At 38.3% G+C, this 27,254-nt stretch overlaps 1 protein-coding gene across 3 annotated transcripts; it reads right to left on the reverse strand.

Annotated features, from left to right (window-relative positions):
* Nucleotides 1-20: 20 nt before the first annotated feature.
* Nucleotides 21-26,723, reverse strand: LOC111324198 (uncharacterized). Of its 3 annotated transcripts, XM_088759515.1 has the most exons (25): nt 26,346-26,718; nt 22,190-22,271; nt 18,609-21,933; nt 17,663-17,777; nt 17,389-17,437; nt 16,683-16,850; nt 16,061-16,197; nt 15,271-15,418; nt 11,472-11,629; nt 10,402-10,743; nt 9,302-9,355; nt 8,626-8,713; nt 8,266-8,415; nt 7,092-7,285; nt 6,723-6,799; nt 6,568-6,590; nt 6,254-6,323; nt 5,289-5,426; nt 4,342-4,457; nt 3,892-4,044; nt 3,196-3,357; nt 2,636-2,754; nt 2,469-2,527; nt 2,298-2,394; nt 21-1,927 (listed from the first exon to the last, which is right to left on the reverse strand). In XM_088759515.1, the coding sequence occupies exons 3-25, from the start codon at nt 21,680-21,682 to the stop codon at nt 1,841-1,843; spliced, it is 5,778 nt and encodes a 1,925-aa protein (XP_088615641.1). In that variant the 5' UTR covers nt 21,683-21,933; nt 22,190-22,271; nt 26,346-26,718; the 3' UTR covers nt 21-1,840. The 3 variants fall into 3 exon arrangements, with proteins under 3 accessions (XP_088615641.1, XP_088615640.1, XP_088615643.1); XM_088759514.1 differs by lacking the exon at nt 22,190-22,271 and having other exon boundaries at nt 26,346-26,723; XM_088759517.1 differs by lacking the exons at nt 9,302-9,355; nt 22,190-22,271 and having other exon boundaries at nt 26,346-26,723.
* Between the last annotated feature and the right edge of the window lie 531 nt (nt 26,724-27,254).

Here is a 27,254-nt window from a genome sequence, read left to right on the forward strand (position 1 = left end):
TGATTGCAGAACACAAGCGCTTTTAGCTTCCAAGCTTAGTGTTAATTTATTCGAATATTAAAGTTACATCAATTTATTCTTTATCCTAAAGAAAGATACTTCTTCCTAACTACATTACTTTTTCACTGATAAAAAGACGCGCAACGCAAATATCTAGACTTTTTTTCCCATGGAAATGATCAAGAAAACATGTAGCTGAGGAACTTCAATATTCAGAGACTTTACGAGAATATACTCTTTAACCTAAAATCAAACTTTTTAGTTCATTGTCGATGCCCTGGTCGACCTCTCAGATATAACAAAAAGCCTCTTCTCCTCTTCTTCTTGTTCAACCAGACTTCTATCTATCCTTTGCCAACTGCGCATTTAATTATTTCACATTACTGTGTTAAATTGAACTGAGATACATCTAAAGGCATAGTATTAAATATTATCAAACTGTGCAATTAATTAAATGGAATTACATACATTGATTAACAACTATGAGATTAAATTCATGCCGATCACAAATGTTTTTTTTTTTTTTCTCAGTATACCAATCTAAGTTGCAAAAATAATTCTACTGAGTCTACCAAATCAAATTCCCTTGGTGTTATCTTGGACCCGGATCCAAGCTTATTGATTTAACTCTCCTTTAGAAACTTGCTAGACATTTCTTAAGTTCATTTGACGCAAAAGCAGGTTCTAACTTTCAAACACTGTCAAACTGGATTAAAAAAGCTAGGAGCCTTAACTGAACGCCAGTACTAAAGCCAGAATCATACTTCAGCACCCACAAAGACCAAACTCAACTCCCACTTCAATCATTCTATGAAAACATTAAGAAATGCAAACAAACACACATCTTAATTACGCTAACGTTTCGAGAGTCCAAAGAAAATCTGATTATATTTACATTGCAACATCTTTCACTGAAACACGAGCTTCTTCAAGATACCACTGCTAACTAGTTATTTCCACTAAAGTTTACTATTACATGGCTGGCTTTAATCTTAAGTTGAAACCGTTTCTTTTCAATTCAAACAAATTAACTAACAAACAAGCAAAGACAGCGATGAACAACCTTATTACCAGCCACTAACACAGTCTTTCTTGTAAGTTTGTTTACCCCGAGTTAGCCATTTGTTCGTGTGTTGCAAAGAAAAGCCAATATCTGAAAAAGTCTTAATAAACGGGTTTTGAGACTCACGATTTGCCAGTTTCTCTCACTTAAGATTCACTCAGGCCCTTACTTCCCTCATAGAAAACTTTAGCCCTCTCCACTTAAGTTTTTTTCTTAACAATTTATTGCAATCCAAAATAGTTTAGAATCCCAGTGCGCTTAGATCATCTAGTGCAATACTTTCCTCGTATATTTCAACAGTGAAAGATGTAGCCTTCTGGTTCACTCTTTACCGACTGACTTTTCATTAATGCATCATTTTCATCGTGAACAGCGCAAAAAGTTAAAAGAGCAGTACATTTTCTAAACTGTATCGAACTAAAACGTTGACACACAGGAAAGTTTTCATATTTCATACAAAATAACCGTTGTCGTTAAGTCTCCACTTCACGAAATTTAAATGTGAATAAACCTAAAAAGCTTCACGATGATCTCAGTTTTAGCTTTATAGGTAAAAATATCAGGCGATGTATATTTAGTCTCCCCGCAAACTGTTAATTGCTAAACGTTCTGAGATCAGGGAAGCGAACTTGTGATAAACTCTCGCTATCTGATGATAATAATTCCCCTGGGAACTCCTTAGCAACTGCACGACAAAGGTAAATAGTCACAAAATACTTTTGTTTAAACACACTAATAAACTAATCGAATTAAATATCTTGTAATTCGTGGAAGACGCTAAAAAAGTCCAGCTTTCTTTCTGAGATTTGTCTTCTTCCACATTGGCAGAGCATCAAATGCGCTTCTGGTCATGTTAAAAGTTTTCTGCAGGAAAAAGGAAAAGCAGACGTTTTTATAACCTAAAGGACGAAGGAACAAGGTGACGAACAGAAGAAGAAACAAAGGAACGAAAAGGAGGTAAGCAGGGAAGTAGGGGCGCAGGGTTGAAGGGCCGAAAACCACGAAGAGACGAAGAGACGAAACGAGCAAAAGAACGGACCGAAGACGACCGAGGGGTGAAAGAAAGAAGAGACGAATTGACGACGGCAAAGTAAAATGATATAAGGAAGAAAGGACGATGTGACGAAGAGACGAAGGAAAGAGAAATTAGAAAACGAGACACCGAAAGGACAAAGTTACAAAGGAACACGGGAAAGAACGAACGAACGAACGAACGAAGACCTTATTTTCTTACCTGAAAGTCGTCAGCACTCAGATATGTCTCAAGTCTTGACGGATCAACCCCTTCAGGGGCCGGTTTTTGTTTCAGTTCTTCTAAACTGTACTCCTGCCTATAAATCAAAACACAAACACATCAACCTTCCCGTGCCAGACCGTCTGAGAATTATCTTTATCAACAACATACCTTGAGAGTTTTGCAAGTTCTGTTTCTACTTTTAACGTATCGCCTTCAGCTTTTCCGTCCTATAAGAATAACGACATCTAATCAAAACAAGTCCTTCGGATTTTTTTCCCAAAACTGTCGCAAGCATTGCAATAATTTATTTCCGAATGAATTCCATTACTACCCACCGCTATGTTTATTTTGGCCACGTCGGGTCTTTCCTCCCAAAACGGGAAAAGCAGTTTGAACGGTTTTGGTTCCAGACCAGCAAACACAATGAATACTTGAGAAAAGTCGCGCTTTAATTCTGAAAAAGACAAAAATAACATTAGAACGCATATCTATAACAATAACACGCAACGGTTCAAATTTATTTCAGATCAAAACTGTTATATCACGAGCAAATCTACTTAGTAGCCGGGGCTTCAGAAACAAGTTGCCATTGAAAACACCGGCAGCCAAGAAATCTAAAGAAAACGAATAGAACTAGATATTTCAGGGAGTTATAACTCGTACATGAAGTTATAATTTGATGGGAGGCCAGTCACCCTTAGCTATCATACCAGAGTATTTGCTGGCCAAGTTTCCCCGAAAATCGGTTATTTTAGGGAACAGCTACGCTGAAATACTCTCCAACACAACGCGATAATAGAGTACAGATAATAGAGTGCACCACGCGCAGCACTTGTACTTGTGCGCCGCCCCTTCTTGAGGTAAAAAGGATAGTAAGTATAGCATCATGTTATACCTGTTGCATAAGACTTGATGGTTTCCATCGCCAGCCGCCTGTCATTGCTCCATCGCGTTTCCGCGGAGCCTGTTGTTGAGGCTCTGGACTCGGAATCGTCTCCGCTCGGCCACCAGCCGTGCCAAAGGTACATGACATGCACAGCGTCCACCAAAAACAAGGCTGGGACAGAAGAAAACAGCATTAAAAAAGAAAACAGTTATCAAATCAACAGGAAACATTTTCAATCGAGTGTTGACGCTACTGGAAAGCACGCCTTTTCATTGGTCCCCAAAACTCACGTCACTTTCCTCAGCCAATGACAAGCAAACCCCAAAACAAATCGCGACTTCCTCAATCACATTTTCCCGCGTTTAAAGCCGTCTTTTATTTCTGAACTTTTCATTGGCTCCTTTTGATATTACCTTCATTCTGATTGTCTCCTTCAAGCAATTTGTTTTGGTTTTACGACACATTCGTAAAATGCGTCAGACTGATCCGTGTAGGGCTAAAACAAACAGTGTTTCGTTTAAATTTCAACTTGCACTCCTTCTAATTTTTGTTTTCGATTCATCAAATCACTTTTCAAAGTTCACCTAAACTCTACACGCACAAATATTTTGTTTCTGTTTCAGTAAAGGTTTTATTACGTGCAAAATTGTGTGTCAAAATTGTATTGTACACTCCTTTTGACAAAAGATCCATCATCCCTTTTACCTGGTTGATCCGTTGAGTACAGTTGTGTCTGAAGAATCGGGTAAGGTGTGATGTGATCAGATCTGGCCGGGTTTAACACTTCAACAGCTTCAAACGAACCACTTGAGCTCTTCAGGTGGAAAACACGCATCGTATAGTCATGTTTCTTCGAATCTGTTACACAAAACGAAAGGATGTTATATATACTCAGTTCTGAATTACTAGGATTACCAAGCAGCAGTTTGAATAAAGCCGCGCTACTGGAGAAGGTACCAGTGACCAGCATCTAATTTCTCCCAATAATATCACCCCTGAATCAAACATTAAGGCAACGAGAATAAAAAAAAATGATCACAAACTGAAGAAGCTCTTGATTGTTAGACAAATTCTCCTCGTCAGCACCTTAGGAAATGTATAGAGAACAGTATGGAGAATATGCACACTGATGTTAGGGTGTAAAGAGTAACAAACCTTCAAGAAGTGAAACAAAGCCTGTCTTTCCACCGAGAACATTCCAAAAATCTTTGCTCTCCTCCCCTTCGGAAACTTCCTTTGCTTTAAAGTCCTTGGAATATTGCTGGCTGAACCTAAAAGATTAGAGTGGAAAATACTGAAAATTTATGAAACGATAACATCAGTAAACATTCGCTCTGACGAAAGGCAGAGAGCAGGGCCGGACCTAGTGTCACATGTGGGTTGAGTTTGTTGTTGGTTCTCGTCCTTGCTCCGAGGGTTTTTCTCCAGGTCCTCTGGTTTTCCTCCCTCCGCAAAAACCAACATTCAAAATTCCAATTCGATCTGGAAACAGTGGACAAGAAGAGCCACCCAGTGGAATGTCCATTGCTAAATTATCTATTTATTTATTTAGTAAGTAAGTAAGTAAGGACTTTATTTATAGAGGGGAACACGTAACAGCTGTATAGCTGACAAACCTGTGGCCCTCTAACTAGATTATACAGCATTATAAAAAAACTGATAAATAAATAAATATATAAATAATTACAAAATTCTATAATAGAAATAGCAGGAAAGATTAAAAATATTCAGAAAGATAAAATTAATTTATAAAAAATTAAAATTAGATAATGTGCTATTGCTTAATATTGTTTTAAAGTTATTATTTATTTAGAATTGGGGAAACGTCAGCTTCAGAAAATCTTTGTGTTGGCCAGTTTACATTATCAACTCAATTGATAAAACCAAATTATCTTGTAATACCCGACAGCGACGCAGCACCACAGTTTCTTTAGAAACTTATCTCCTTTTTACACCATTAACAGATGTCTTTCTCAAAGCTAAAAATTTCCGTTCTTAAAAATTCATCACTACACTTAGGATAGCCGAAAAAAAATTCGTCTAGTTTCTCTCATTGACTATTCCTTCCTGAAATTCTCAACATGTCTGCTTGTTTTACCAACCATTTCTTTAGTCTCTTTGCGGCGGTTACAGCCACTTGTTTCGTGGCTGCCGGTGATTGACAGCCGTGCCAGGCATGCAGGATTGTTTTATTGTTGTCCGCTACAATGAATGATGTTCGCGATCTCAGGCAAGATGAACTAAGGGTAAAAACAGAGAATAAAAAATCGATTGTCAAATCAATATAAAGTTTTATTTAAGTAACCCGGAAATCCATTGGTTCTACTTCACTACACCATTTGAGTGGTCTAAAAGTAACACAACCCTTTCTCAACCAATCACATGCAAAATCAATACCAATCACGTTTTGGGTCACATGAGTTTTCCCGCGCTTAAGACGGATAGCCTACGAGCAGGGCCCTCGTTTTAAGCGCTTCAACCTGAGCGTTTCTTCGCCTGCTGGAAAGTAAAAGGCCTTGAGAGCAACGCGAGCCGTGAGGTTTGCAAGGGTTTTTGGCACTGAAAATTATTGGTACCAGACCCCCGGCAAAACTCTCCCCGACTTGTCTCAAATCTTCCCAGATGGGAAACCCGCGTCCTGCAGAGCTAACAATAGAGAGATTTAACACCGCATTTACGTGAAACGGCAAACGTCACCTTGCCCTTTCACGTTTCACGTGAAATAGCGAGAACCTTACTGCTTTAACTTTGCGTGGATTTGAAGGCACCCTTGTTTGACTTACAAGGAGTAGTTTTGGTGCCCTGTTTCCGGCAATCAACTTCTACTCTGTGAGAGAGAAAAAAATGAAGAAATCTTTCGTACACCGCATACGGCAAACTTGAAAAAATAGCGGGGAAAACAAGGTCACGTGGTCACTCTTGCCCTTCAAACTACACGTAAACACGATGCTAAATCTCTTTAATGAGAGCCTGGTCGCAGGCTACGAGGCAGACTGCTTGTTTGCCTCCAAGTCCACTCAATCGCAAATTTAAAAAAATTGAAATTGTGCCTGCCAAATGATCTTACCTTGCTGGTATCTGTAATAAATAAGATTCTTCAGGTTCTTCATTTCGGACAAAGAATAGCGCGCCATTATCTTAAGAGATCAAAATGAAAGGAACATGTTTATTATCATATTTATTTATCATACACGGCGTACATTAAAAATTTTGCAACTCAGGAGCGGCGCTTGTTCTTTGGCAGTCGGTGCAAGTAACTGCGCTATTCATAAGGCAGTTTGCAATTTTGTGTCTTATTAGCAAACTAAATAATCGACAACCATTGATCCTTAAAAGAAACTATTTGCCAGAGAAAACAACGTCAAGTGTGTAAACTCATACCTGTCTCTTCCAGAGAATCTTTCCTGTACAATAAAATAAAAAGAAATTTGTGTCAAATTTCTGGAAATCGGATAAAGACAAACTTTGTTTGTGCGTATTTCCGAAATACCAAGCCGAGCATAAATTTTTGTTTGAGAGATTTTAAAGATACTTACTTTCCTAAGTGAACAACCATTTTTCCGTCGAACAGTCTGGTAAAACAAGGGGGTTCCTTTCCTTGCGCGACTAGAACCTGGAAGACAATCAATCTTTAATTAGCTCATTTTCCTTTTCTGACCTTTTTTTTTGACGAAGCGCTTCAAAAGTGGTGAGCAAGTAGGCTAGAAAGCATCTTCAGTTTAGATATCATGTTCTCAACCCCTCAAATGCAAAACTGAAACCAATCGTAACTCGGTTCACGCGTTTTCCCGCGCTTCAAGCCTGTCCACGTGGTCAAACTTTGATTTGTGATTGGCTACTTTGTACTTTGCTTTTTTCTGATTGGCCGTTCGAATTGCGTTGAATACTAGAAGGGGGTACGGTACCTGGGGCCCTTTATCGGAGTCAAGCTCGACAGTCATAAGCGCGGCAGTTCCTTTCTCATTCAGTGTACAGTCTTTTCCTTGCCAGAAGAAGTACACCACCTTATCCCGACCAACATCCTCATAGCGAGACTGCTTTCCCTTCAGCGATTTTACGCCTGTCAGCTTGACACAGTACTTCCACCTGACTACGTAACCTAGCAACGGAAGATTGCATTCAGCGATATGGTAAACAATGTGAGTTTTGGCTGATAGTTTCGAAAGAAACTGTTTGGAGCTGCGTCGGTGGGAGTAAGGAAATAATTTGGATATATCAACAAAGTTGAAGTGGTAAATTGGCTACCGTAACGATTACAAAAGCTGACGTTTCGAGCGTTAGCCCTTCGTCGGAGCGAATAGAGGAATTGTGGGTTGTGTGTGCTTTTAAAGGCAGAGAATGGAGCTACGTTATTGGTGGGAACATGGCAACGAGAAAAACAAGAATAAGTTAGAGGAATGAATTTTTCTCGTTGCCATGTTCCCACCAATAACGTAGCTCCATTCTCTGCCTTTAAAAGCACACACAACCCACAATTCCTCTATTCGCTCCGACGAAGGGCTAACGCTCGAAACGTCAGCTTTTGTAATCGTTACGGTGGCCAATTTACCACTTCAACTTTGTTGATATGTCCAAATGTGAGTTTTGATTTAAAACCCACCGTGCCTACTTATCGATTTAATTTTGGGAGCTTCCAACGCTTTGGAAAGTCAAGGGGCCTTTAACACACAAAGCGCAAAAAGGACAATCCGTGTAAAAACAGCTCTAACTTTCAACTGAATCGCGAAAATGATACAGAGTTGCATTTTCATTTTCTTTTTTTTCGTTTTACTTCTCTCTGGCATGGACCCTGGAGAATTCGCGCCGCCTCAACTACAAATAACACGTGACTTGGTCGCACGCGTTTTCCCGCGCTTTTATTTTGAGTTCTCATTGGCTCCCTGAGGCCTTCGCATTCTGATTGGTCGCTGTGGTTGCTTCCAGCTGGGCTTTACCAGAAATAATACAGATTGCCGAACACTCATTGCAATAACAAGTTCATTGTTTACGGAGTTTTGATGCTATGTTAACTTATGACAATAAAACTAGAACAAAGCATAACAAGACCGTCTACTTATTTTTGAATGACTATATACTAACCTTCTGATGAGAAGAAATGGCCATGTTCCTCTTCGGGAAGAAGCTGATAGGAATATTCTTTAACATGCCAGATTTTCAAAGAAATCGATGAAACAATGAACTGCCGACCTTCTTCATCGACGCTACCTGTGCCGCGCCCCACATCAAAACCTACAGATCAACAAATAATAAAGCACTTCCCAAAAAACACATTACTTATATTTATTTGCTACTCCTAGCAGTATGCTGAACGCATACTTTACAGCACAGGCCACCCACCTCAATTTGCTACTCCTAGCAGTATGCTGAACGCATACTTTACAGCACAGGCCACCCACCTCAATTTGCTGATATAAACGTTTGAAAGGCTAAACAACAAACCTTCTAGAATCATGCTTGGTTCAGGAGGAAGCTCGATCAAGTCTGCAGGTTCACAGGGCTGCATCTCAAATATGCTGCTGGGTCGCTTCTGAAAATTGCACGTGTCATCGTATGTAAAAAAACTTCAACAAAATAAAGTACATCTCAAGGCCAGGTTCGATGTGCTGTGTAAGCCACCGAAAAATTGTGATCATTACCTCTTACTAACCGACTTCGAACTCCGTACTGTAAGTTACAGAACGTCTTTTTTTCTGCTCGGATTTATCGAAGAGAATACTTCAATTCAAAGAAAATTTTGGATTTAACAGGCCAAGAAGTAAAATAAGGTCCGCTAAACTGACCAGTAATAGATATAGTTAATGGTTTCAGCGGTTGGTATGTAAAGAATCATTGGCCTGTGTCGACGGGCATCTTGGGTACCCTGCATAAACCTTTATGTTCAGTAAGCTGTGAAACTCTTATCTTGGGTATGCTGTGTGGAGCAAGTCTGAATTGCAACTACTCACAGTTATTTTGGAATTTGGTAAAAAAAAAAATTGATCAATGTTTTATATGGGAAACGTCTTAGTTTGCTGTGCAGTTATACTATGTGACTGCGATCTTGGATTGCATGTGTGTGGCCAAAACCAGTTTTCCTTGACTCTTGATAAAAGCACATCTAACATCCACCCCATACCTTTCTGCCACGTTTTCTTACATCCCAGCTCCCTTCGTGATCAGAAGAAGCCTTCTGCTTGCATTAGTGAAGAGGGTTAGTTGAAAGATCAGAAAGATTACGTTTGAAAAAGTTAAATACACATTAGTAAACAACAGCTAGGTATTTACCATAGTCAGAAGCTCTGTACATAGCGCCAGCGACAGTTAGATTGAACTCATTCGCGAGATAGTAGAATATTAAAATGCGAAGACTGAGAAAATTCGCGAAATTTGTTACCCGGCAATAGGGCAAGCAAATAGTATGCAGGGTCACTTTGGTACAAAGCCAATCAGAGAAGAGTATTTTCTACCACGTGGTACAACTGAACCAATTACATGGCCGGATTGGTATCCAAGATTGCGCAGTATCAAATCGCCATCTTGGATGTCAATCCGGCCATATGATTGGTTCATTTGTATTACAAGGTACAAAACACTCTTCTCTTATTGGCTGTATACCATAGTGTCCCAGTGTACTACTCAAGCAATATCTACAAGCGCTGCTTAGAACAAAATATTTCGAGGTTAAGAAAAAGTTAACTAAAATAGGAGAAGCTTAGAAAAGGTATATCGTTATACCTTTGCTAAACATAAATTAGCCATTAATTATCTTTAGATTAATACCTTTGTTTACATTTCTATTGTTAGGAACAGAGTTCTAATACAATAATACTAAACGGCAGTTCGTTATTACATATAGAATATATTAGTAAGAAGTGTAACAAGAGAAGGTTCTAAGAATTGACCCTCAACATTCGAAGGCATACAGTGGAAATAGATGAGATCCGCTACACATAACAATGAGACACAGACAAGTAATTTTTTACTTCAAACCCACAAATCGAAGTGCAATACTATTTTCATTCACAATTTTAAACTTACACCTAATCCTGGCTGTCTGCATCTTAAGAAAGACGACTTTATCAGACTTTTACGAATATTTACTTTTTCCCTTTCCCTTTACCGTTCGGACTTTTTTGCCACACTCCTAAGCGCACAATACCTAAATCTAAATAACGAAAATTAGTGACATGTCGCTTACAAAAAACCGAATGAACTAAGATTTGATTACCAACATACCTCAGACATATCAGCGAAGCTTCCACTTATGGGCTGTTTAACAAAATCCTGTGTGTAATCGACATTATGATCGGGCCAATCAATGAACTTTTCCCTAAAAAGAACTGTCTCTGAGCGGGCTGTCATGCGCCCAAACAGAGCCCAGGGTGGGCGGGCGACTTCGGTCGTCGCCGGCGGGTCATCCAAAAGCGTTTTAGGGTCTAACGGACTGAGGCTACTCCTAAACTTGAATGGTTTATTAAAAATCTCTTGTGCCAGGGACACACCCTTTGCTCGTGCCAGAGCGTCACAGTTTCTACCGAGCCACAGGTACACTTCTGAGCCAAAGTCAACCACGTAAGCCTGCATGGGCAACAGCGGGAATTAGTTTCTAGTTGTTGGTGATTAGGAGGTACAACTTTGTATCCGTTAGAAATCAATAATCTACAGCTGTTTATCTGAAGATCTGCGAAGCAGAGTGTTCTATAAGAACACAACACAAAACCGGACCTTGAGATCGGGCGTCTGTCACAGTAAACCAAAAGGGCACCTGATCTACGTCATCTGAAAAATTATACTCCAACAAGCAAAACAAGGAAAACCATCCAAAGTTTTAAAAATTAAAAACACCTCACACAGTACAACAAGCAACAAAGTGGTCAAGCGTCTGCGCTCTAAGAATGTCACAACCAAGTTGTCTCACACCAGTCACAAACAACCATACAAGCCAGTGCGTCACGATGTTTAAAAACTTGTAACTTTTTTTGGTAAAACTCAGAAAAGAATGGTAAATCAAAACAGGATACCCGTACAGGGATAAGCGTTGTGCTCGAAAGTCTCGAGTTTTCCTTTAACCAACTTGTGTTTATTCTACAGATTTCTATGAACGTTTAAATTTTCCTTCACTAATTTTGCGAGTCAGCATTTTTTTCTTATGTTTCCCCTGAAAATTTGCGAGTGGGCTGTAGCTTTCATTTGAATGGTTACTCCCTGGGGTTTCATTCACAGATATAGAATTAATGAATTCTCGATAAGCTCGATATCTAATATAGAGTCAGTTGACAAGAAACTGATCTCGTATCACAACATACCTGCGAATTATCCATCAAATCTGCACTGAGGACACGTCCTGACAGGTCATCACGAAGTACCAGTTCTGGAGGGTCTGATGTACAACTGACTCGGTAAATTAAATTAGTCTTTATCAAACCTCTTTCATGTTCTTCATCGGAAGGAAGATCTGTCCCATCTGCAACAAACAGCATCTAGTTACGATGTGACAACTCTGGATAATAACACTTCCGTAATGCTATATTTTTCTTGTCATCTGAGCTTGCACATGAAGCAAGAAACGAGGTTCTCACACATCTAACGGGGGTCTGGGTTCGAGTTAGGATATCATGTATCACGCTCAGTCATGTGACTTAGATGTCTCTTACTATCGGTCATGTGACTAAGATATTCCTTGCCATACAAGGCATGGCGTTTCCACCTACCCAGACCCTCTTACTCCCTCTCTCTTTTTCTCGCGACTCTGCCTGTCTTTCTTCGACAAGAAGTAATCACAATGTTATGCGTTTGAAAATTTTCTGTTAGTTTATCATTAGACTGCTGTTGCATACTCCGTGTGGCAGTTAAAGGGAATTTATGAAGGGCTTATACTATTTTGCGAAACGAAACGAAACGAAATTGTACTATTTTGCGAAACGAAACGAAACAAAATTTTGCGAAATGGCGTTTTTTCGCCTTTATTTAGCAAATATGTCCTCTTCGTCCGAAACAAAGTGTGTCCACTAATAAAATGATCAATATTTCTAAGAGCCTGGTCACCTCTCATTTTATTGACCATAATTTAACTCGTTTCGCAAAGTAGTAATTTTGCCAGAATTACTATTTTGCAAAATGGCGTTTTTTCACCTTTATTTAGCAAATATGTCCTGTTCTTCTGAAACAAAATGTTTCCACTAATAAAATGATCAATATTTCTAAGAGCCTGGTCACCTCTCATTTTATTGACCATAATAGAACTCGTTTCGCAAAGTAGTAATTTTGCCAGAATTACTATTTTGCGAAATGGCGTTTTTTTCACCTTTATTTAGCAAATATGCCTTGTTCTTCCGAAACAAAATGTTTCCACTAATAAAATGATCAATATCTCTAAAAGCCTGGTCACCTCTCATTTTATTGACCATAATAGAATTCTTAATGAGTAGTTTCTTAGAAATCGACTTTGAAATAAAAGCTAGCGCTAAGAAGTCACGACGTTTCGACCTCTCTGAGGTCATTTTCAAGTGAGTAAGTTTTTCAAATCAGCATAAATATGTTGAAGCAAGTTGAAGAAGATAAAATGTGGCGAACGCTAAAATATGTGAAAAAGTGTAAACAATATTCAATGGAAGAGAATAAAATAATAAAATAATAAAATAATCGTAGCACGAATTGTTCTAAACAAATAGTTTGGCACGAATTGAATTGCACTGTTTGTTTAGCGTTGGTTTCACTTCTTTGATAATAAAACATTTCAAAAACAAGGCAGTCAAATTTTTAATAGAACTCGTTTCGCAAAGTAGTAATTTTGACAGAATTACTATTTTGCAAAATGGCGTTTTTTTTACCTTTGTTTAGCAAATATGTCCTGTTCTTCTGAAACAAAATGTTTCCACTAATAAAATGATCAAGTATTTCTAAGAGCCTGGTCACCTCTCATTTTATTGACCATAATAGAACTCGTTTCGCAAAGTAGTAATTTTGCTAGAATTACTATTTTGCGAAATGGCGATTTTTCACCGTTATTTAGCAAATATGTCCTCTTCGTCCGAAACAAAATGTGTCCACTAATAAAATGATCAATATTTCTCAGAACCTGGTCACCTCTGACATTCCCACAACAGGAAACAAGTATACAATCAGGCTAGTAAAATCCCAAATCGCATTCTCTCACGAAGCACAGGGCCACAAAAAGCAGCAGATTTCACCAAATTAATTGCCAAGCTTTAAACTTCTGATTTTGTAAAAGATGTTTCATTTGATCTGCGCCATGAAAAAGACACCACAGCAAACACGTTTGCAGCAAAAGAGTTGCATATTGAATGGTTAAAGACATTTTGTTCTGGAACCAATCCCAAATCGCAACGATTTCCCAAGTATTCTTTAATGAATTCTTGTGCCAGATGATGCTTTGTGACGGTTTGTTATTTTGATCACCTCGATTTACATTGACCATACTACATAGGCTTGGGAAAGAAATTTTGGAGAGGAAATTGTTGTGGCCACACAAAAAACCGTTAAACCAAGTCATATGGATCGGCTTGCCAGTCAGGCATGTGGGTTGTTAGTCAACTATAAAATCGAGTTGCGGCAACCATAAATAGAACAGAACAAAATACAAGGAATACAGAGCAGAATAGAAAAGAGAATTATAGCAACAATAAAGAGTAAACTCCGAGCTAATAAATAGCAATTGAGAACAAGAACAAGTAGTTGTCTTTCATTTTGTTTCGGGCGAAGAGGACATATTAGCTAAATAAAGGTGAAAAAACGCCATTTCGCAAAATAGTAATTCTGTCAAAATTACTACTTTGCGAAACGAGTTCTATTATGGTCAATAAAATGAGAGGTGACCAGGCTCTTAGAAATATTGATCATTTTATTAGTGGACACATTTTGTTTCGGACGAAGAGGACATATTTGCTAAATAAAGGTGAAACAACGCCATTTCGCAAAATAGTAATCCGTCAAAATTACTACTTTGCGAAACGAGTTCTATTATGGTCAATAAAATGAGAGGTGACCAGGCTCTTAGAAATATTGATCATTTTATTGGTGGAAACACTTTGTTCCGGACGAAGAGGACATATTTGCTAAATAAAGGTGAAAAAACGCCATTTCGCAAAATAGTAATTCTGTCAAAATTACTACTTTGCGAAACGAGTTCTATTATGGTCAATAAAGTGAGAGGTGACCAGGCTCTTAGAAATATTGATCATTTTATTAGTGGACACATTTTGTTTCGGACGAAGAGGGCACATTTTCTAAATAAAGGCGAAAAAACGCCATTTCGCAAAATTTCGTTTCGTTTCGCAAAATAGTACAATTTCGTTTCGTTTCGCAAAATAGTATAAGGTGTAGTCTGATCGTCCGGGTGAGTGTAGTCCTGAGAAAGACTGTTGTCGGTGGTAGTGACTGACGTTTCGACAACCTGTGCGGAAGTCATCATCAGAGTCAAGTGAATGATTGTTGTCAGTAGAATGTTCTTATTCCAGTTCGTGTAAAATGATCGGTTGGTTTTGCCGTGATGTTATTGGCTGTAAGACTCAAGTGACGTAAGTCGGTCGTGATTGGTCTGTTTCGATCTGTCGGTAAAGATTGGTCGTTCTTTTTCGGTCGTTTGTGATGTTTATGTCGTGAATGAGTCGTTTGTATGGAGCGGGTAGTTGTTGACATCTGTTTAAGGGAGTCTGTTAAAAATAGTCAGTGCTGTAGGTTAGGCATTGCGCAGAGTCCCAGTCAATGTTGTGGTTGGTAAGTCGATGGGTCCGATTTTAAATTTCCTCACAATATTAACACATTAACCAAAAAGACGTTTATGAGACTGGAGACACTGGACGAGCCTACCAGTAAATGTAAACTATCCCAACTTTTCACACGGAGGTGTGTGTCAGCTAGACGGGAAATACTGGGCATGGAAGGATTAAAAGGTCGTCACTGGATGTAGAAGAGATTGTACATCCCTTTGATATCAAAATGTGGATGTGTAAGAATCTTAGCAACTGGGCACCCACCCCTCCCCTAACCCAACAATCAACTGATAACAAATTATGGTTAATGTTGAGTTAAGGGAGGGGTGGGTGCACAGATACTCAGATATCGACAGTGATCCCATAATGTTACCTGGGACATCATCTTTGCCTCCCAAAGTCTTCCAAAAGAGCTTTGTTCCAGCATCATTAATCTCAAGACCTTGATCCATGATATGAACTTTTGTAGCATTACAACCCAAGTCTTTCTGCTTCACTATAATGGTGGAGACTTCCATTCCCTGTTAGAAAGATTTTTATATAAAATTTTTTTGGCAGGATCAAGGAGACATGGTTGGGAAATGGTTTCATTGCTTCACTCTGGGTGAAAGATTCAGGTTTAAACCGTTGCTGTTGTGGTGTGATCTTGGGAAAGACAATTCAATCTAACAGTGCCTCTCTCCATAAAGACAGGAAGAGCAGCAATACTATCTGTTACTCCCTGCGACAGAAACCTGTGCAAGGTAACATTTTCCTCAGGCCAAGTGGCCCATCCAGCTGGGACTTATCTCAGTTTCCTTTGCACAAAGCAATTAGGGGTATTACTACCCCCCCACCCCCCCCCCCCCCAAGATGGGACGCCAGTCCATCCCAAGATTACCCTCCAGCATTTCATCTGGTTTCCTTGACTATTCACCAGTTCCCACCCAACCTTGACTATTCATCAGTTCCCACCCAACCTGTGCAAGACCTAGTCGTTTAATAATCTACTTGGTCTAGTAAAGTTCTTATTAATCTCAGAATATTTGAAGAGTTGATTCTTTAAAAGTAAAAACCCTAAGGCCCAGGAAAAAATTTCATTTAAGGTTGACATAACTGCATTCATATTTCATAGGAAGTGTTCCCTATAAGATGTTTCCATGTGAAAACAGGATGCACCATACCTTGGCTTTCTTCATTATGCTGGCATCCTTCCCATTCCATAAATGGATGTCCTTTGCAGTGACCAATACAAACACATCTCCAGAATTAAGTGATTTGACTGAAGGCTCAACCAATCTTGTTTGAATATGCCTTGAACCTAAAGCAAAAGCCCCTTTGCATAAGTCATGGCTAAGAGCCATCTTTGTTACATTTCATTCTTTAACTTCTAGTAAAAAAAAAACCCAGTGAAATTCAAGCTTGGAAATCTTGTGAGACATTAGCTTTGTACATTAAATAACCATTAATCTCCACCAATTCAAGTAAGAGTTCATCCTATCCAATCAAAATGCAACAATCAACTCCTATTGGGAGCTCTTGGGAGCAATTGGAGTTTCTTTTCTCCTAGCAGTATGCAAGAAGTTTGTCACCATGGACATAGTTAAATGGCCTTGCCTGCTGCAAGTCTCCTATGACAACTGACCACTTAATACAAGTTCAACTGTAATCAGCTTATTAAGGCTTTAATCCTGATGTAGCACCTGATTCCCTAACCTAATTTACAAAGAAATCTCTTAAGTTAAGGGGAGAATTTTTTATCAGATCATGAAAAGCACAGGGTTTATTGGGTTGTCTGGCACAAACCTTTAATTTGTAACAGCATTACAGGTAAAAATCCTCCAAAATCTTTTATTTCTTTGCTAACTCCTGAAGCATCTTTAGCTGTCTTTCTCAGCGCAGTGCTCGCAGAAGCCAGATCTTCTGTGCTTGACAAACCAGCAATTGCTTCATCAGTAAAACCTTTCTGTTTTCCTGAGGAGTAAGTTAAAGTTAAACAACAAAATTATCTTCATTTGTAAGGAACACAATGGCCTTGTTTCAGTGCTTCAAACTCCAAACAAAATGCTTGATTCCAGCTCTGGTGCAGCTTATCATATGGTATTCTTAACTCACGGATTAAGTCTTTCTGCCGCACTGAATTGTCAAGGGAACTGAAATTAAAAACCCAAGAGGGAAGTAGAGTAACTGACTATTATCCTATCTGGAAAGAGAACAATTATCTACAGACCTACTCGCCCTGACACATTTGTTTGGACACCTACTGCCTCCCCTGTGTTGTCCCACTAGATGGTTCAGAATAATTAGTGATTAACAACATTGAAAAAGGGGGTTAGGAAAAGTGTTCAGAATAATTATGTCTTCAGGAGAGTACAGTTTAGCTGCTCCTTAAAAAGAAAATGCAACAGTGCCACTAGTTATGGGCAATACTTAACCTTGTGTTGACAAACACAGAAGAGAGCTTTCTTAATCAACCCTATAATAAGTCAAACAACTTGAAACGTCAGCTTACTTTTCTTGTTTGCCATTGATGGCTTTTCTTCCCCTCGGATCTTTAAAATCTGGAAGGACAAAATTTTTCATGTTATTTAGAATGTCAGTCAGGGAATGGCCAAATTTTAGTATGAACATTACGATTTGATAAACAACAACTTTCAGCTGAAAATCACAGTCAGTAAATATAATGCAAGTCATCATAATCATATTTCACAATATTTATTTACTATAACACTTTGCAACTGGATGAAGCTCTAAGTGACTAGTTTATCAACTGTGGATTAACTTACATCTGTAGTGGTTCTTAGGTCATCTCTGTTTTGACGTTGACGCACAGGGTTACTACTGGCTGCATGCCTTCTGGTTGGCTTGATTCTCCTTCTTTGGTCGGAAAAGGCCCTTAAGCTAAAATATAATTGAAAAAATACACAGGAATTAAGGAAACTTAGAGATCTTGAAAATGAAGTTGTGGTGATATGAATATCAATTAAAATTGCATCATTGAATAAAATCTCACATTCTGATTGGTTAACAAAGCCAAGTATTTAGCGTGGAATTGTGAGTTGAAAACAAGGCTAAGTGATATTGTTTCGCATCTGCGTATAAGTAATGCTGTTTTCTTTTCTTCTCATTTTTATTCAATTATGCCATTCAAGGAAAATCCATTACAAGACTCATGAATTCTGCCTTAAATTACACTTGAGAACTGATATTGCACTCATTGCTAAAATGCAATTCATGTGATATCAGTTTTTGCATGCAATTTAATGCAAAATTCTCATGTCAAGTTATGAGTTTTCCTATAAAACTTCTCCAAGGAAAGGCATCTCATTTCCCCATACAGTTATACTGCTGCATCATTTATAAGATCATCAGAATAAAAGAAAGATTGCAACCTAAGAAACTTTGCTTGTTAAACAAGTTCTCCTCATCAGTACCAAGGAAAATTTTCAATAACAGCATGAAGAATATGGATACTGATATTAGGGTTAACAGGTTAATACTGATAATAGGGTTAATACTGATATTAGGGTTAACAGGTTAATACTGATACTAGGGTTAATACTGATATTAGGGTTAACAGCTGAATCCAAAAAAGAGTTCAACAAAGTAATGTACATGTGACATTTGAATGCATATTCATAAAAAAGGCACTCCTTGATTGGAATACATCATTTCCTAGTAATACTAATTTTGTTTTGAACTTTGATCAAAAAGGGCCTTGTGTAGACTTACTTGGATGTGATTTGTGGATCCTCTGCATTTTCACCTTCGCCAAAGGCATATGACTTTGGCCTCTCATCATCTTCCTTGAGTAGTCTTTTCTTCTTATTATCTTCCATTGCATACGATAAGGGTCTATCATGTGACGAGCGAGACGTCAAATTCCCATCAATTTCTGCTTCACTTGGCCCATCTTCCTCATCTTTATCATTTTCACTCTCTGAGCTCAAGAAATCCTCATCATCATCTTCAACAACATCTCTATCTTCTTCTTTAGAGTGCATTTCTGCTTCACTCTCGGTGTCGCTCTCCTTAGCCGAAGTTTCCACTGTGTCTATTGACTCTTGCTTCTTGATCTTATCCTCCTCACTCATTGTACTGTAATGCTCGATTTGATCATCATCAGTGAATGAATCTCTTTCTGGAGCACTTTCCAAGAAGCCAGACTTAGCTGGAAGAACTTTGTCTTTGTTGCAAATGGGCTCTGGTTCATTGTTCAGTTCATTGCCAAGCGTTGGCAAAATATCCATCTCTTTGCTAGAGCGTTTTTCAAGCTCGTCATCCGTTCCACAACCTTCAGGCTTTCCACAAGGACCATACTCAGCTGGAAGAACTTTGTCTTTGTTGTAAATGGGCTCTGGTTCCTCATTCAGTTCATCTCCAAGTGTTGGCAAAATATCCAGCTCCTTACTTGAGCGTTTTTCAAGCTCATCATCTGTCCCACACCCTTCAGGCTTTCCACAAGGACCATACTGTGGAGTCTCACTTTCTTCAGTGCCACTTTCACTTACTTCTGGTTTCTTGTTTCCTTCTTTCTCTTTCTTTCTTTTTTCTTTCTTTTGCTTTGGAGAATCAGCACCCTCAGAACCAAAGGTCTTGGCAATATCAGTGGCTAAACTTTTTATCTCTTGTGCAGTGTCTGGACTCTCACTTATAAACTCATCTGTCATCTGCCTACGGCTTGCCATGATTGCCTTCATGTCATCACTAGTACTCAGTTTCTTTTTCAACTTAGGTTTGCTCAAAGCTCGTGGTTCTTCTTCACCATCTTTGGCTTGAAACCTACTCTTTAGGCTTTCCAGTCTCTCAAACTGTTCCCCTTCTTCAAACTCAGGGTTCTTCAAAGCTTGCTCCTTTTTGGGAGCCAAAAACCTATTCTTAATGTCTTTCATCTTTGGAAGCATTTGGATTTCTTCATTAAGAGGAGTACACTTTGGTATTGATTCTTCTTTTTCTTGCATTTTCTTTTTTATATCAGCCAGTTTAGGAACATATTCAAGGTTATCATCAGCAATAGTGGATTTAAGGGGTTCTTCTTTAGTTGAAGTCAACAAATTCTTCTTAATGTCAGACACTCCCTGACTGAACATGTGGTCTCTGGCTGGTTCAGATGTTTCAGCTGGTTCAACATGCTCATCAGTTCTAGGCTCAGGACTGGGCGACTCCCCTGAACTAACAGATGTCTTTTTCAGAGGCTCACCAGGAGTGCTGAAAACAGGTGACTTGGGAGGATGTTCTCCATCACTCAGTGAAGACATTGATGATCTCATTGATGAATCTCCAAAACCATTTGTTTCACTTCCACTCAAAAATCGGCGACGTGACTGCATATACTTCCACTCCTGCTCCTTCTCATAGTCTTCTTGCGTTGTCAGGTCGATGGGCTTGGGAAGATCAAATCGAAGAGGATCATCAACCAGGTCTGTTGAAAATGTCCATTTTAACATGGTTGTGCGTGCTCTTTCCAATTCAAGGTTTTTCTTGTACTCCTTCAAGGGACCTTTAATTGGAACCTTACTCAGCACAGCAACAGAATCAGAATGATCTGCCTCCCCAAAAGACGACCATGATCGTTTGCTGGCATCAACAGAGTCTTCATCATCAGTTTTCCGACGCCTTCGCCTCATAGCCATTTCAAATTCATCATCAAGGTCAGACTTTGAACGCATGAGAGTGTAAGGATTAGGCTTCTTAATTTTTCTTGGTGTTGTGGAGCGATTTTCAAAGACAGCCTTCTCTTGGTCATCTTGAGGAAAGCGCGCTGCTACAGTGGATCTCCATCTACGTTGCCTTACCGTCTGTAACCATGAAGGTTCTTTTGGGGCTTCTCCTTCATCAATGACAGGCCTAAAATGGGTGATCCACAGATCATCTTTCTTCAAGGGGACATAAGGTTTGTTAACACCCAATGGTTTAGATGGCTCTTTTACCTGCCACTGTTCTTTCAAAGACTTGACTGAGTCAACATGACCTTCATCAATTCCTCTGTCTTCTTCTACCGCCTCAGGTTCCTCAAATGTTTTCACCACGCCTTTCCGGGGTTCTCCTTCTTTTTCATCATCATCATCTTCTGAAGGGGGAGGAGGCCACTGCCTTTCCAAATGATGGGGGGTTGGTTGTTCCTCAGAACGTTCTACTTTCCTTCCTGTTCCAGATGCTGAAGTCAAATAATCTTCTTTTATTCTTTTTACTGGTGCAGTTGACTTGATGTCTGGTTGCTGATCCATAGGGTCACGCGGTGAATAATCCATGATGTCATCATCACCATCGTCATCCCTGACATTGTATCCTTCTATTGCAGCTGCATAACGTTCCTTTCTCTTGTCAACATCAGTGCCCTGTGATCCTCGTCGCAAAGCTGAGGCATATGAGCCATAACCAGATTTTTTACCTGCTGGTTTCTGCGCATTTATCTGTTCATTTTCCTTGTCAGTGTCATCAACACTCTCACTACCCCCAGAGAGGATTTCAGGATCACTGGGCCTCCTTTCTCGGATTTCTCTTTTGCTGAAGTCTGTTATAACAGCAGCTGATTTTGCTGGTTCTTTGGATTTTTCTGCCATTTCTCTCTGTCTCTTCTTCTCCCTCCTTTCTTGCCTCTTCTCCTCCCGACTTAGAGCCTTTGTTAGTTCAATATCACTATCAGTAGTCGATGATCGAGACCGACCACCTCCAACAACTCCAGAGTCATCAACTCCATTCACCGATTTGTTTTCTTCATCAGTGTCTACACTGAGTCTTCTCTGTTCCCTCCTCCTTCTCCTTGCTTCAACTCTAGAGATTCTTTCATCACTTTCCTCAGACATGACAAATGTCCAAGGCTTTTCACTTTAGGTAAAACTTCCAGCCAAACTTGCGAGGAAACCCTAACTCTCTTTAACAGATATTTGCTATGCAGTGGGAAAAATCACTCATGCATGCAATGTTTTGTGTGACAAATTTTTCTCAGCTCTCCTCTGGGTTTTGCTATAAATTCCAGCTACGTTCTTTCAAAATTCCTTCAACAGCTTTTGATTGCTCATCATTCGAAGTACTGCAGTGAATTCAATTGGATATCCTGTGTGTTGAAACAGAGTCACCTCAGCAAACAGATTTTTGAAAAGAGATTATCTTCAGATACAATCACAGAGTGGCCATCACTTCAGGAAGAAACAAAAAAAAAAATAACAATTGCACTGTGCATGAAATTTCTGAGCTTGACTGACTCAAAAGTACAGAAATCCTGACAGCGCTTACGAATTTGTGATTAACAGCATACAGCCACCCTCAAAAAAAGCTTGACAACATAACAATCCTTGATATTATGAACATACCTACATTTCATGCAACAGTCTCAAGCTGAACTCATGCAAAGTTGTCATGACCTTTCATACATTAAATCAAATGATTATACGCCTGAAAGAATGAGAATAATTTGGTCAATAATTACATAGTTTGTAGACCAGTTTTTGGATCACCTGACATTTCTCACCAATCCAGGTTTTAGAATTAACTTCAATTCATTAAATCTGCTCATCGACTAAAAGCAGATCAAAGTATTTCAAGATCTTGCTAAACACTAGTGACAGGTAATTTAATCTGCCCCTAAAACAGAACAAAAAACAGGATTGCATGACTAAACTTCAGTTATCTTTGATCAATGTCTCAAGAGTTGTTATTCAATGCACTAAATTAAGCTTGATCAACAGCAAGACCTTAAGATAATGCATGAATGAGGTGTCTGAAAAATCTGGAAGCAAACCAGAAATGAGCAAACTTCATATTTTGGGAAATATGATGTTAAATTGCTATATACATACTTGATGAGGGATTATTAACAAAAGATTTTATTGTATTAAAATATAAGCCATTCCATCGCTTAATTACCTTCATATCACACTCTTAACCAACCACGCAAAATTCAAGTTCAAGAAAATAAAACATCCAATTTTCTCGTTTCATACAATCATCATACTCTATCAGTATACAAGACATCAAAAGTTAAAGATTTTTGCCACCAATAATAAATATGAAAAAAATTATAGAGGGATTGGATTAACTATCATTCAACATATTCCAACACAATTAGGAAAGTTCTGACAAAAAATTACCCACTGTGATAAGGGGATGGAAAACAATTAACAAACATTTAAAAAACATTAAAAAAATTTGCATTCACACCATGAACGTCGTCCCATGTGAACTAAGTTTTTGCAATTGTGAGACAAACCTTTGACTTCTTATTTACTTCTGTTGGTTTTACATTTTCATATTTTTAATAAAAACATCTTAGTTTCTTTTCAAATAATTTAAGATTATAGAACAACAAAACAAGTGGTCAAGCATGATTGTATGTTTACAACATTTCTGAAATAAATACAAGAGTGTTTGGTTAAACAATAACAGCAAACCAACTCATTAGTTAAAAAAAAATATAATTACTCTTTTTATATGAAAGCAATCTTCACAGAAATGGACACTACCTAAGCAGTAGTGAAAATAAGGCCGGAAAAAAATCCAGGCCTGTATGAGATTTGAACGCATGACCTCAGCAACACCCCGTGCAGTGATCTGCCAACTGAACTAACCAGCCAATTGGGAGCTGGTCATTATGTAGGTTTGTAATAAACCCTTAAAGTGATGTAGAAATGTCTGTGAATATATGAAAATCATATATGTGAACTGCGAATTGAGAAATTTAAATGAAAGCGTACTTCACTATCACTCTGCCATTTGGTTTGACCACAAGTCAGAGCACTTGTAATGATGTACCAGTACCGCCATTACTATATTTATTACAGACACAAATTAAAAAAAAAAAAAATTATGCAAATGAAATCTTTTTTTAATTAAAAAATGCTAGACATATATTCATTTTGAGAATTCTAACAAATAATTAAAGATACATCTTGTATAATTCAGAACTTAATTGACAACAACTCCTCTTGTATCAATAAATTTTGCTATGACAGTTGCTTTTGTCCGGCTCAAAATTTAACAACTTTCTAAAAACTGACACCCAGTAACTTTTTTGTAACTGATAATTACATAGCATGTCAATGTTGTATAATTCATAAGTGTAAATCATTAAATCCCAGATTTGTAGGCAAAAATTTTCAACAGATTTTGTGTGAAAAAAAAATTTTTTCATCAAAGATTGCAATTCTCTCATTAGTTTTTAAGTAGAAAACAGAAAATAGATAACAGTTTATTGTAAAAGGAAAATCAAATGCCAGTATTTTTGCAAGAAATTGAGTTATAAGAAACTTCCTAATAGGTTCAATTTTTTGTCATTTTTATGGTGGGGTCTTCAGTCCCTGAAAAATGGAACCTTAGATGAGGGGCAAGGGTGCACGTCTGAGACAGTTAATAGTTAACAAGCATACATTGTATTAAATTTACTACATTGGCTGAACAGACAGACATACTCTTTTTGTAAAACACACAAATATTCACATTTTGAGATTTTTCTCAAGGGATGCACTTTCAAACTAAGTGTCGATTACATCTATGAGCTGTTTGTTACTTGACTTATCTTGATGGTGTCAAGCATCCTTGGTTGACAAAATTACAAGTAATAAAATTTGAAAATATTGTTTCTCCATGCCTTAAATCAGATGCAAGTTTATCAGATTTTAATTTTGCCATTTAATCCAAATGTAAATAATCGAAGTGTTATTCGCAGAGTAGATGAGTATCAAGAGATTTTCATAAATTTCTCATTGCCCTGCAAGCTCTCAAAACATAGACTAATTTATCTATGATGACTTGAATTTTCATAGAACTTTACAAAATTTTCAGTAGCTTGAGATGCCTAAATTGCCATCAGTATTTGCCAAGGGTGTTTCGGAAAGAATCATGGAATCAGGGAATCATGCACGTTCTTGACCACAATTAATAGCAGATTTCTGGCTTGTCGAGTAAGTAAACATCCTGCGTGACAGATCGGATACTTGCTTGAAAGCCCTTGCAAATTTAGAGTTACTCGACCTGCGGTACCAATGGACCCCTTCACAATAGCCATATCACTATGAACTATGATTCCCTTCATTTTGTAAATTTAATAGGACCCCCGTACGTGGAGCTACAACTGAGATCAGAACAACGCCGTAAGATTCGTTTTCCCACACAAAGAAATCTGACATACAAGATGGCTAAAATAAACAACGAAAAAATACATTGAAAAAAAACAATACGGTAAGCATCTCAGCACTTCTCAAAACTTGTCTACAAATGAAATTCAGTTGTCAAGACTAAAACAAATTACTCAAAAGAAAAAAAAAATTCACATACACCTCTCGATATTCCCAGGAACACATGATCGCTGAGAATTCGGCTCGGGAATATCGAAATTTACACCTTTGTCAATTCGAAGCAAAGTCGCTTTTCGAAGCAAAGTCGTTTCACCGCCAGAATTTTGAAAAACAAATAGATCCCTGATATGGGCAGCCAATTTACACTGACAGAGCAGCAGGCGTTATTAAAAAGCGAAAGTTTTACCGATCCATCCGTGTGCGACAGATTTTTAAAAACTAGTTGACAAGCTCTGTTTAACATATCTGCTTACCAGATTAGGAATTTGAGAAATTGCCTCTAAGTACTTTCTAGTAGAGCTGTTAAAGGGATCCAAAATGTGTAGATTAAATAGCTTAGCTTGTCAACAAACTGAAGTTATTCTTGTAAACAGCACTACATGGGCAGACCTTCATTCCGCGACAATCGAAGGAACTACGAACTTCCTCTCATTTCCGATCTAGCAAATAAAGGTATTTAGTTTTGCCGGAATTGCGACCCCACCTACAAGGATAGGCAAATTTAATCACATGAAATGTTCTTGTGGTATCCATTTTTTTTTTTCCACGCAACAACAAATAGACGATGTGTAATGAATCCGTAAAACTCTATCAAAACGCGCCAAATTAATACTTTTCTTCGGAAAAATTTACAAGAAATTTTGATTAATTTTTGGGAATATCAGATCTTATGTAAAAGTAAGTGTAAGCGGAGTTAATTTAAAACAATTATATGTTTGCATGACAAATTTGGCAGGAATCGAACATTGGTCGGTCATCTGTCGTCAAAATTTCACGCACAAATATTCGATCGCCCGTTCAAAAAAATCTAAACCTTCCATATGGACAAGGCAATTCAATAATACTATATTTCGTTATTACAGTTCATCCACATTTAAAATCAGGGTAGATTTCTGTCAAAAGGAAAATATCAAGACTGAAAGTAAATCAGTTCTTGTTCCATAATTAACTGTAAGTAGTCACCGAGCGGAGTCCGGTGCTGCCAACATATCTTGATATTTATTTTTGTACAATTATTGGCGACAACTGTGAGACTCCTGTCTGTGAATACTAAATACAACCACCTGACATGCTTTTCAAAATTTTAAGCGAGCAAAAACCGTGAAATGCCTGATCATATGAATCGCAGCCTCTGGGGGCAAAGCCGTAAATTATATTCACTACTAGAAGCACTTACCTTCCGCTCAAGATTTCGGAATTTCTCCACGCGAATCCAAATTCAATAATTTCTTGCTTTCAGAAATACCTCAGCACGTTGATTTTAGTTTTTATAGAAGGATCAAACCAAACTCGTAGAGAGTTCGAGAAACCAGACAAATTATCAGAGCTTCACAGCGAACAAGGGCCACTCCACTTCTGGTTTCTGGCGCTACGTAACCCACTTACCCGTAAAGCACGGCTTTTAAAAAGTTCACAGGTCGTAAACAACCGCAAGATATAAAGAATCAATGGCCTTGAAAAGTCAGATTTAAATTAAGCCGTAGAAGTAAATGGCAGAGAATACTTGACGAGTGTTTACAAGAGAAAAAGAGCTTTTAAAAGCTGCACGTCTCTCTTCACGCGGATATCCGCTGACATAGAGCGTCGTTGCAAAGGAACGAAAAGAATTCAGTCACCTCCCCAGATAGTCTCCTTCGCTGCCATGCCGTTCTCCAGGAGGTGACGCAACGCTGCGCCAGACTACTGTTGCGTGATAGCCCAAACAACGGCTGCGATGGAGACTACACCCCCGATCATACCCCAAAATTTGAATAAAGTTTAGCTCCGAACATCGGGGATTTGAAAAAGAACAAAAATCCACTTTAATGTAATATTTTCCAAACATTTTTCAGTAGCCTGCCAAAAAAAAAAAAAAAAAAAAAAAAAATTGACCGGCAAGAAGCCCAGATGGCACAAATACAAGTATCTGTTCCCTTACGCCTATTCCCTGGCTTCTACTTCATTTTCCCTAACCAGTTTTAATCAGTCTTCAAGAATGCCTGCGAAAACACGGCAAGTATTAAAATCCATTTCAAATCAATACAAGCCCTTTACTATGTTTTCTTTATCATTCAACTACACTTAGCTTCGCAGAGTACAAATAACG

Source organism: Stylophora pistillata, chromosome 5 (assembly GCF_964205215.1).
Source record: "Stylophora pistillata chromosome 5, jaStyPist1.2, whole genome shotgun sequence".
Classification (NCBI taxonomy): Eukaryota; Metazoa; Cnidaria; class Anthozoa; order Scleractinia; family Pocilloporidae; genus Stylophora; species Stylophora pistillata.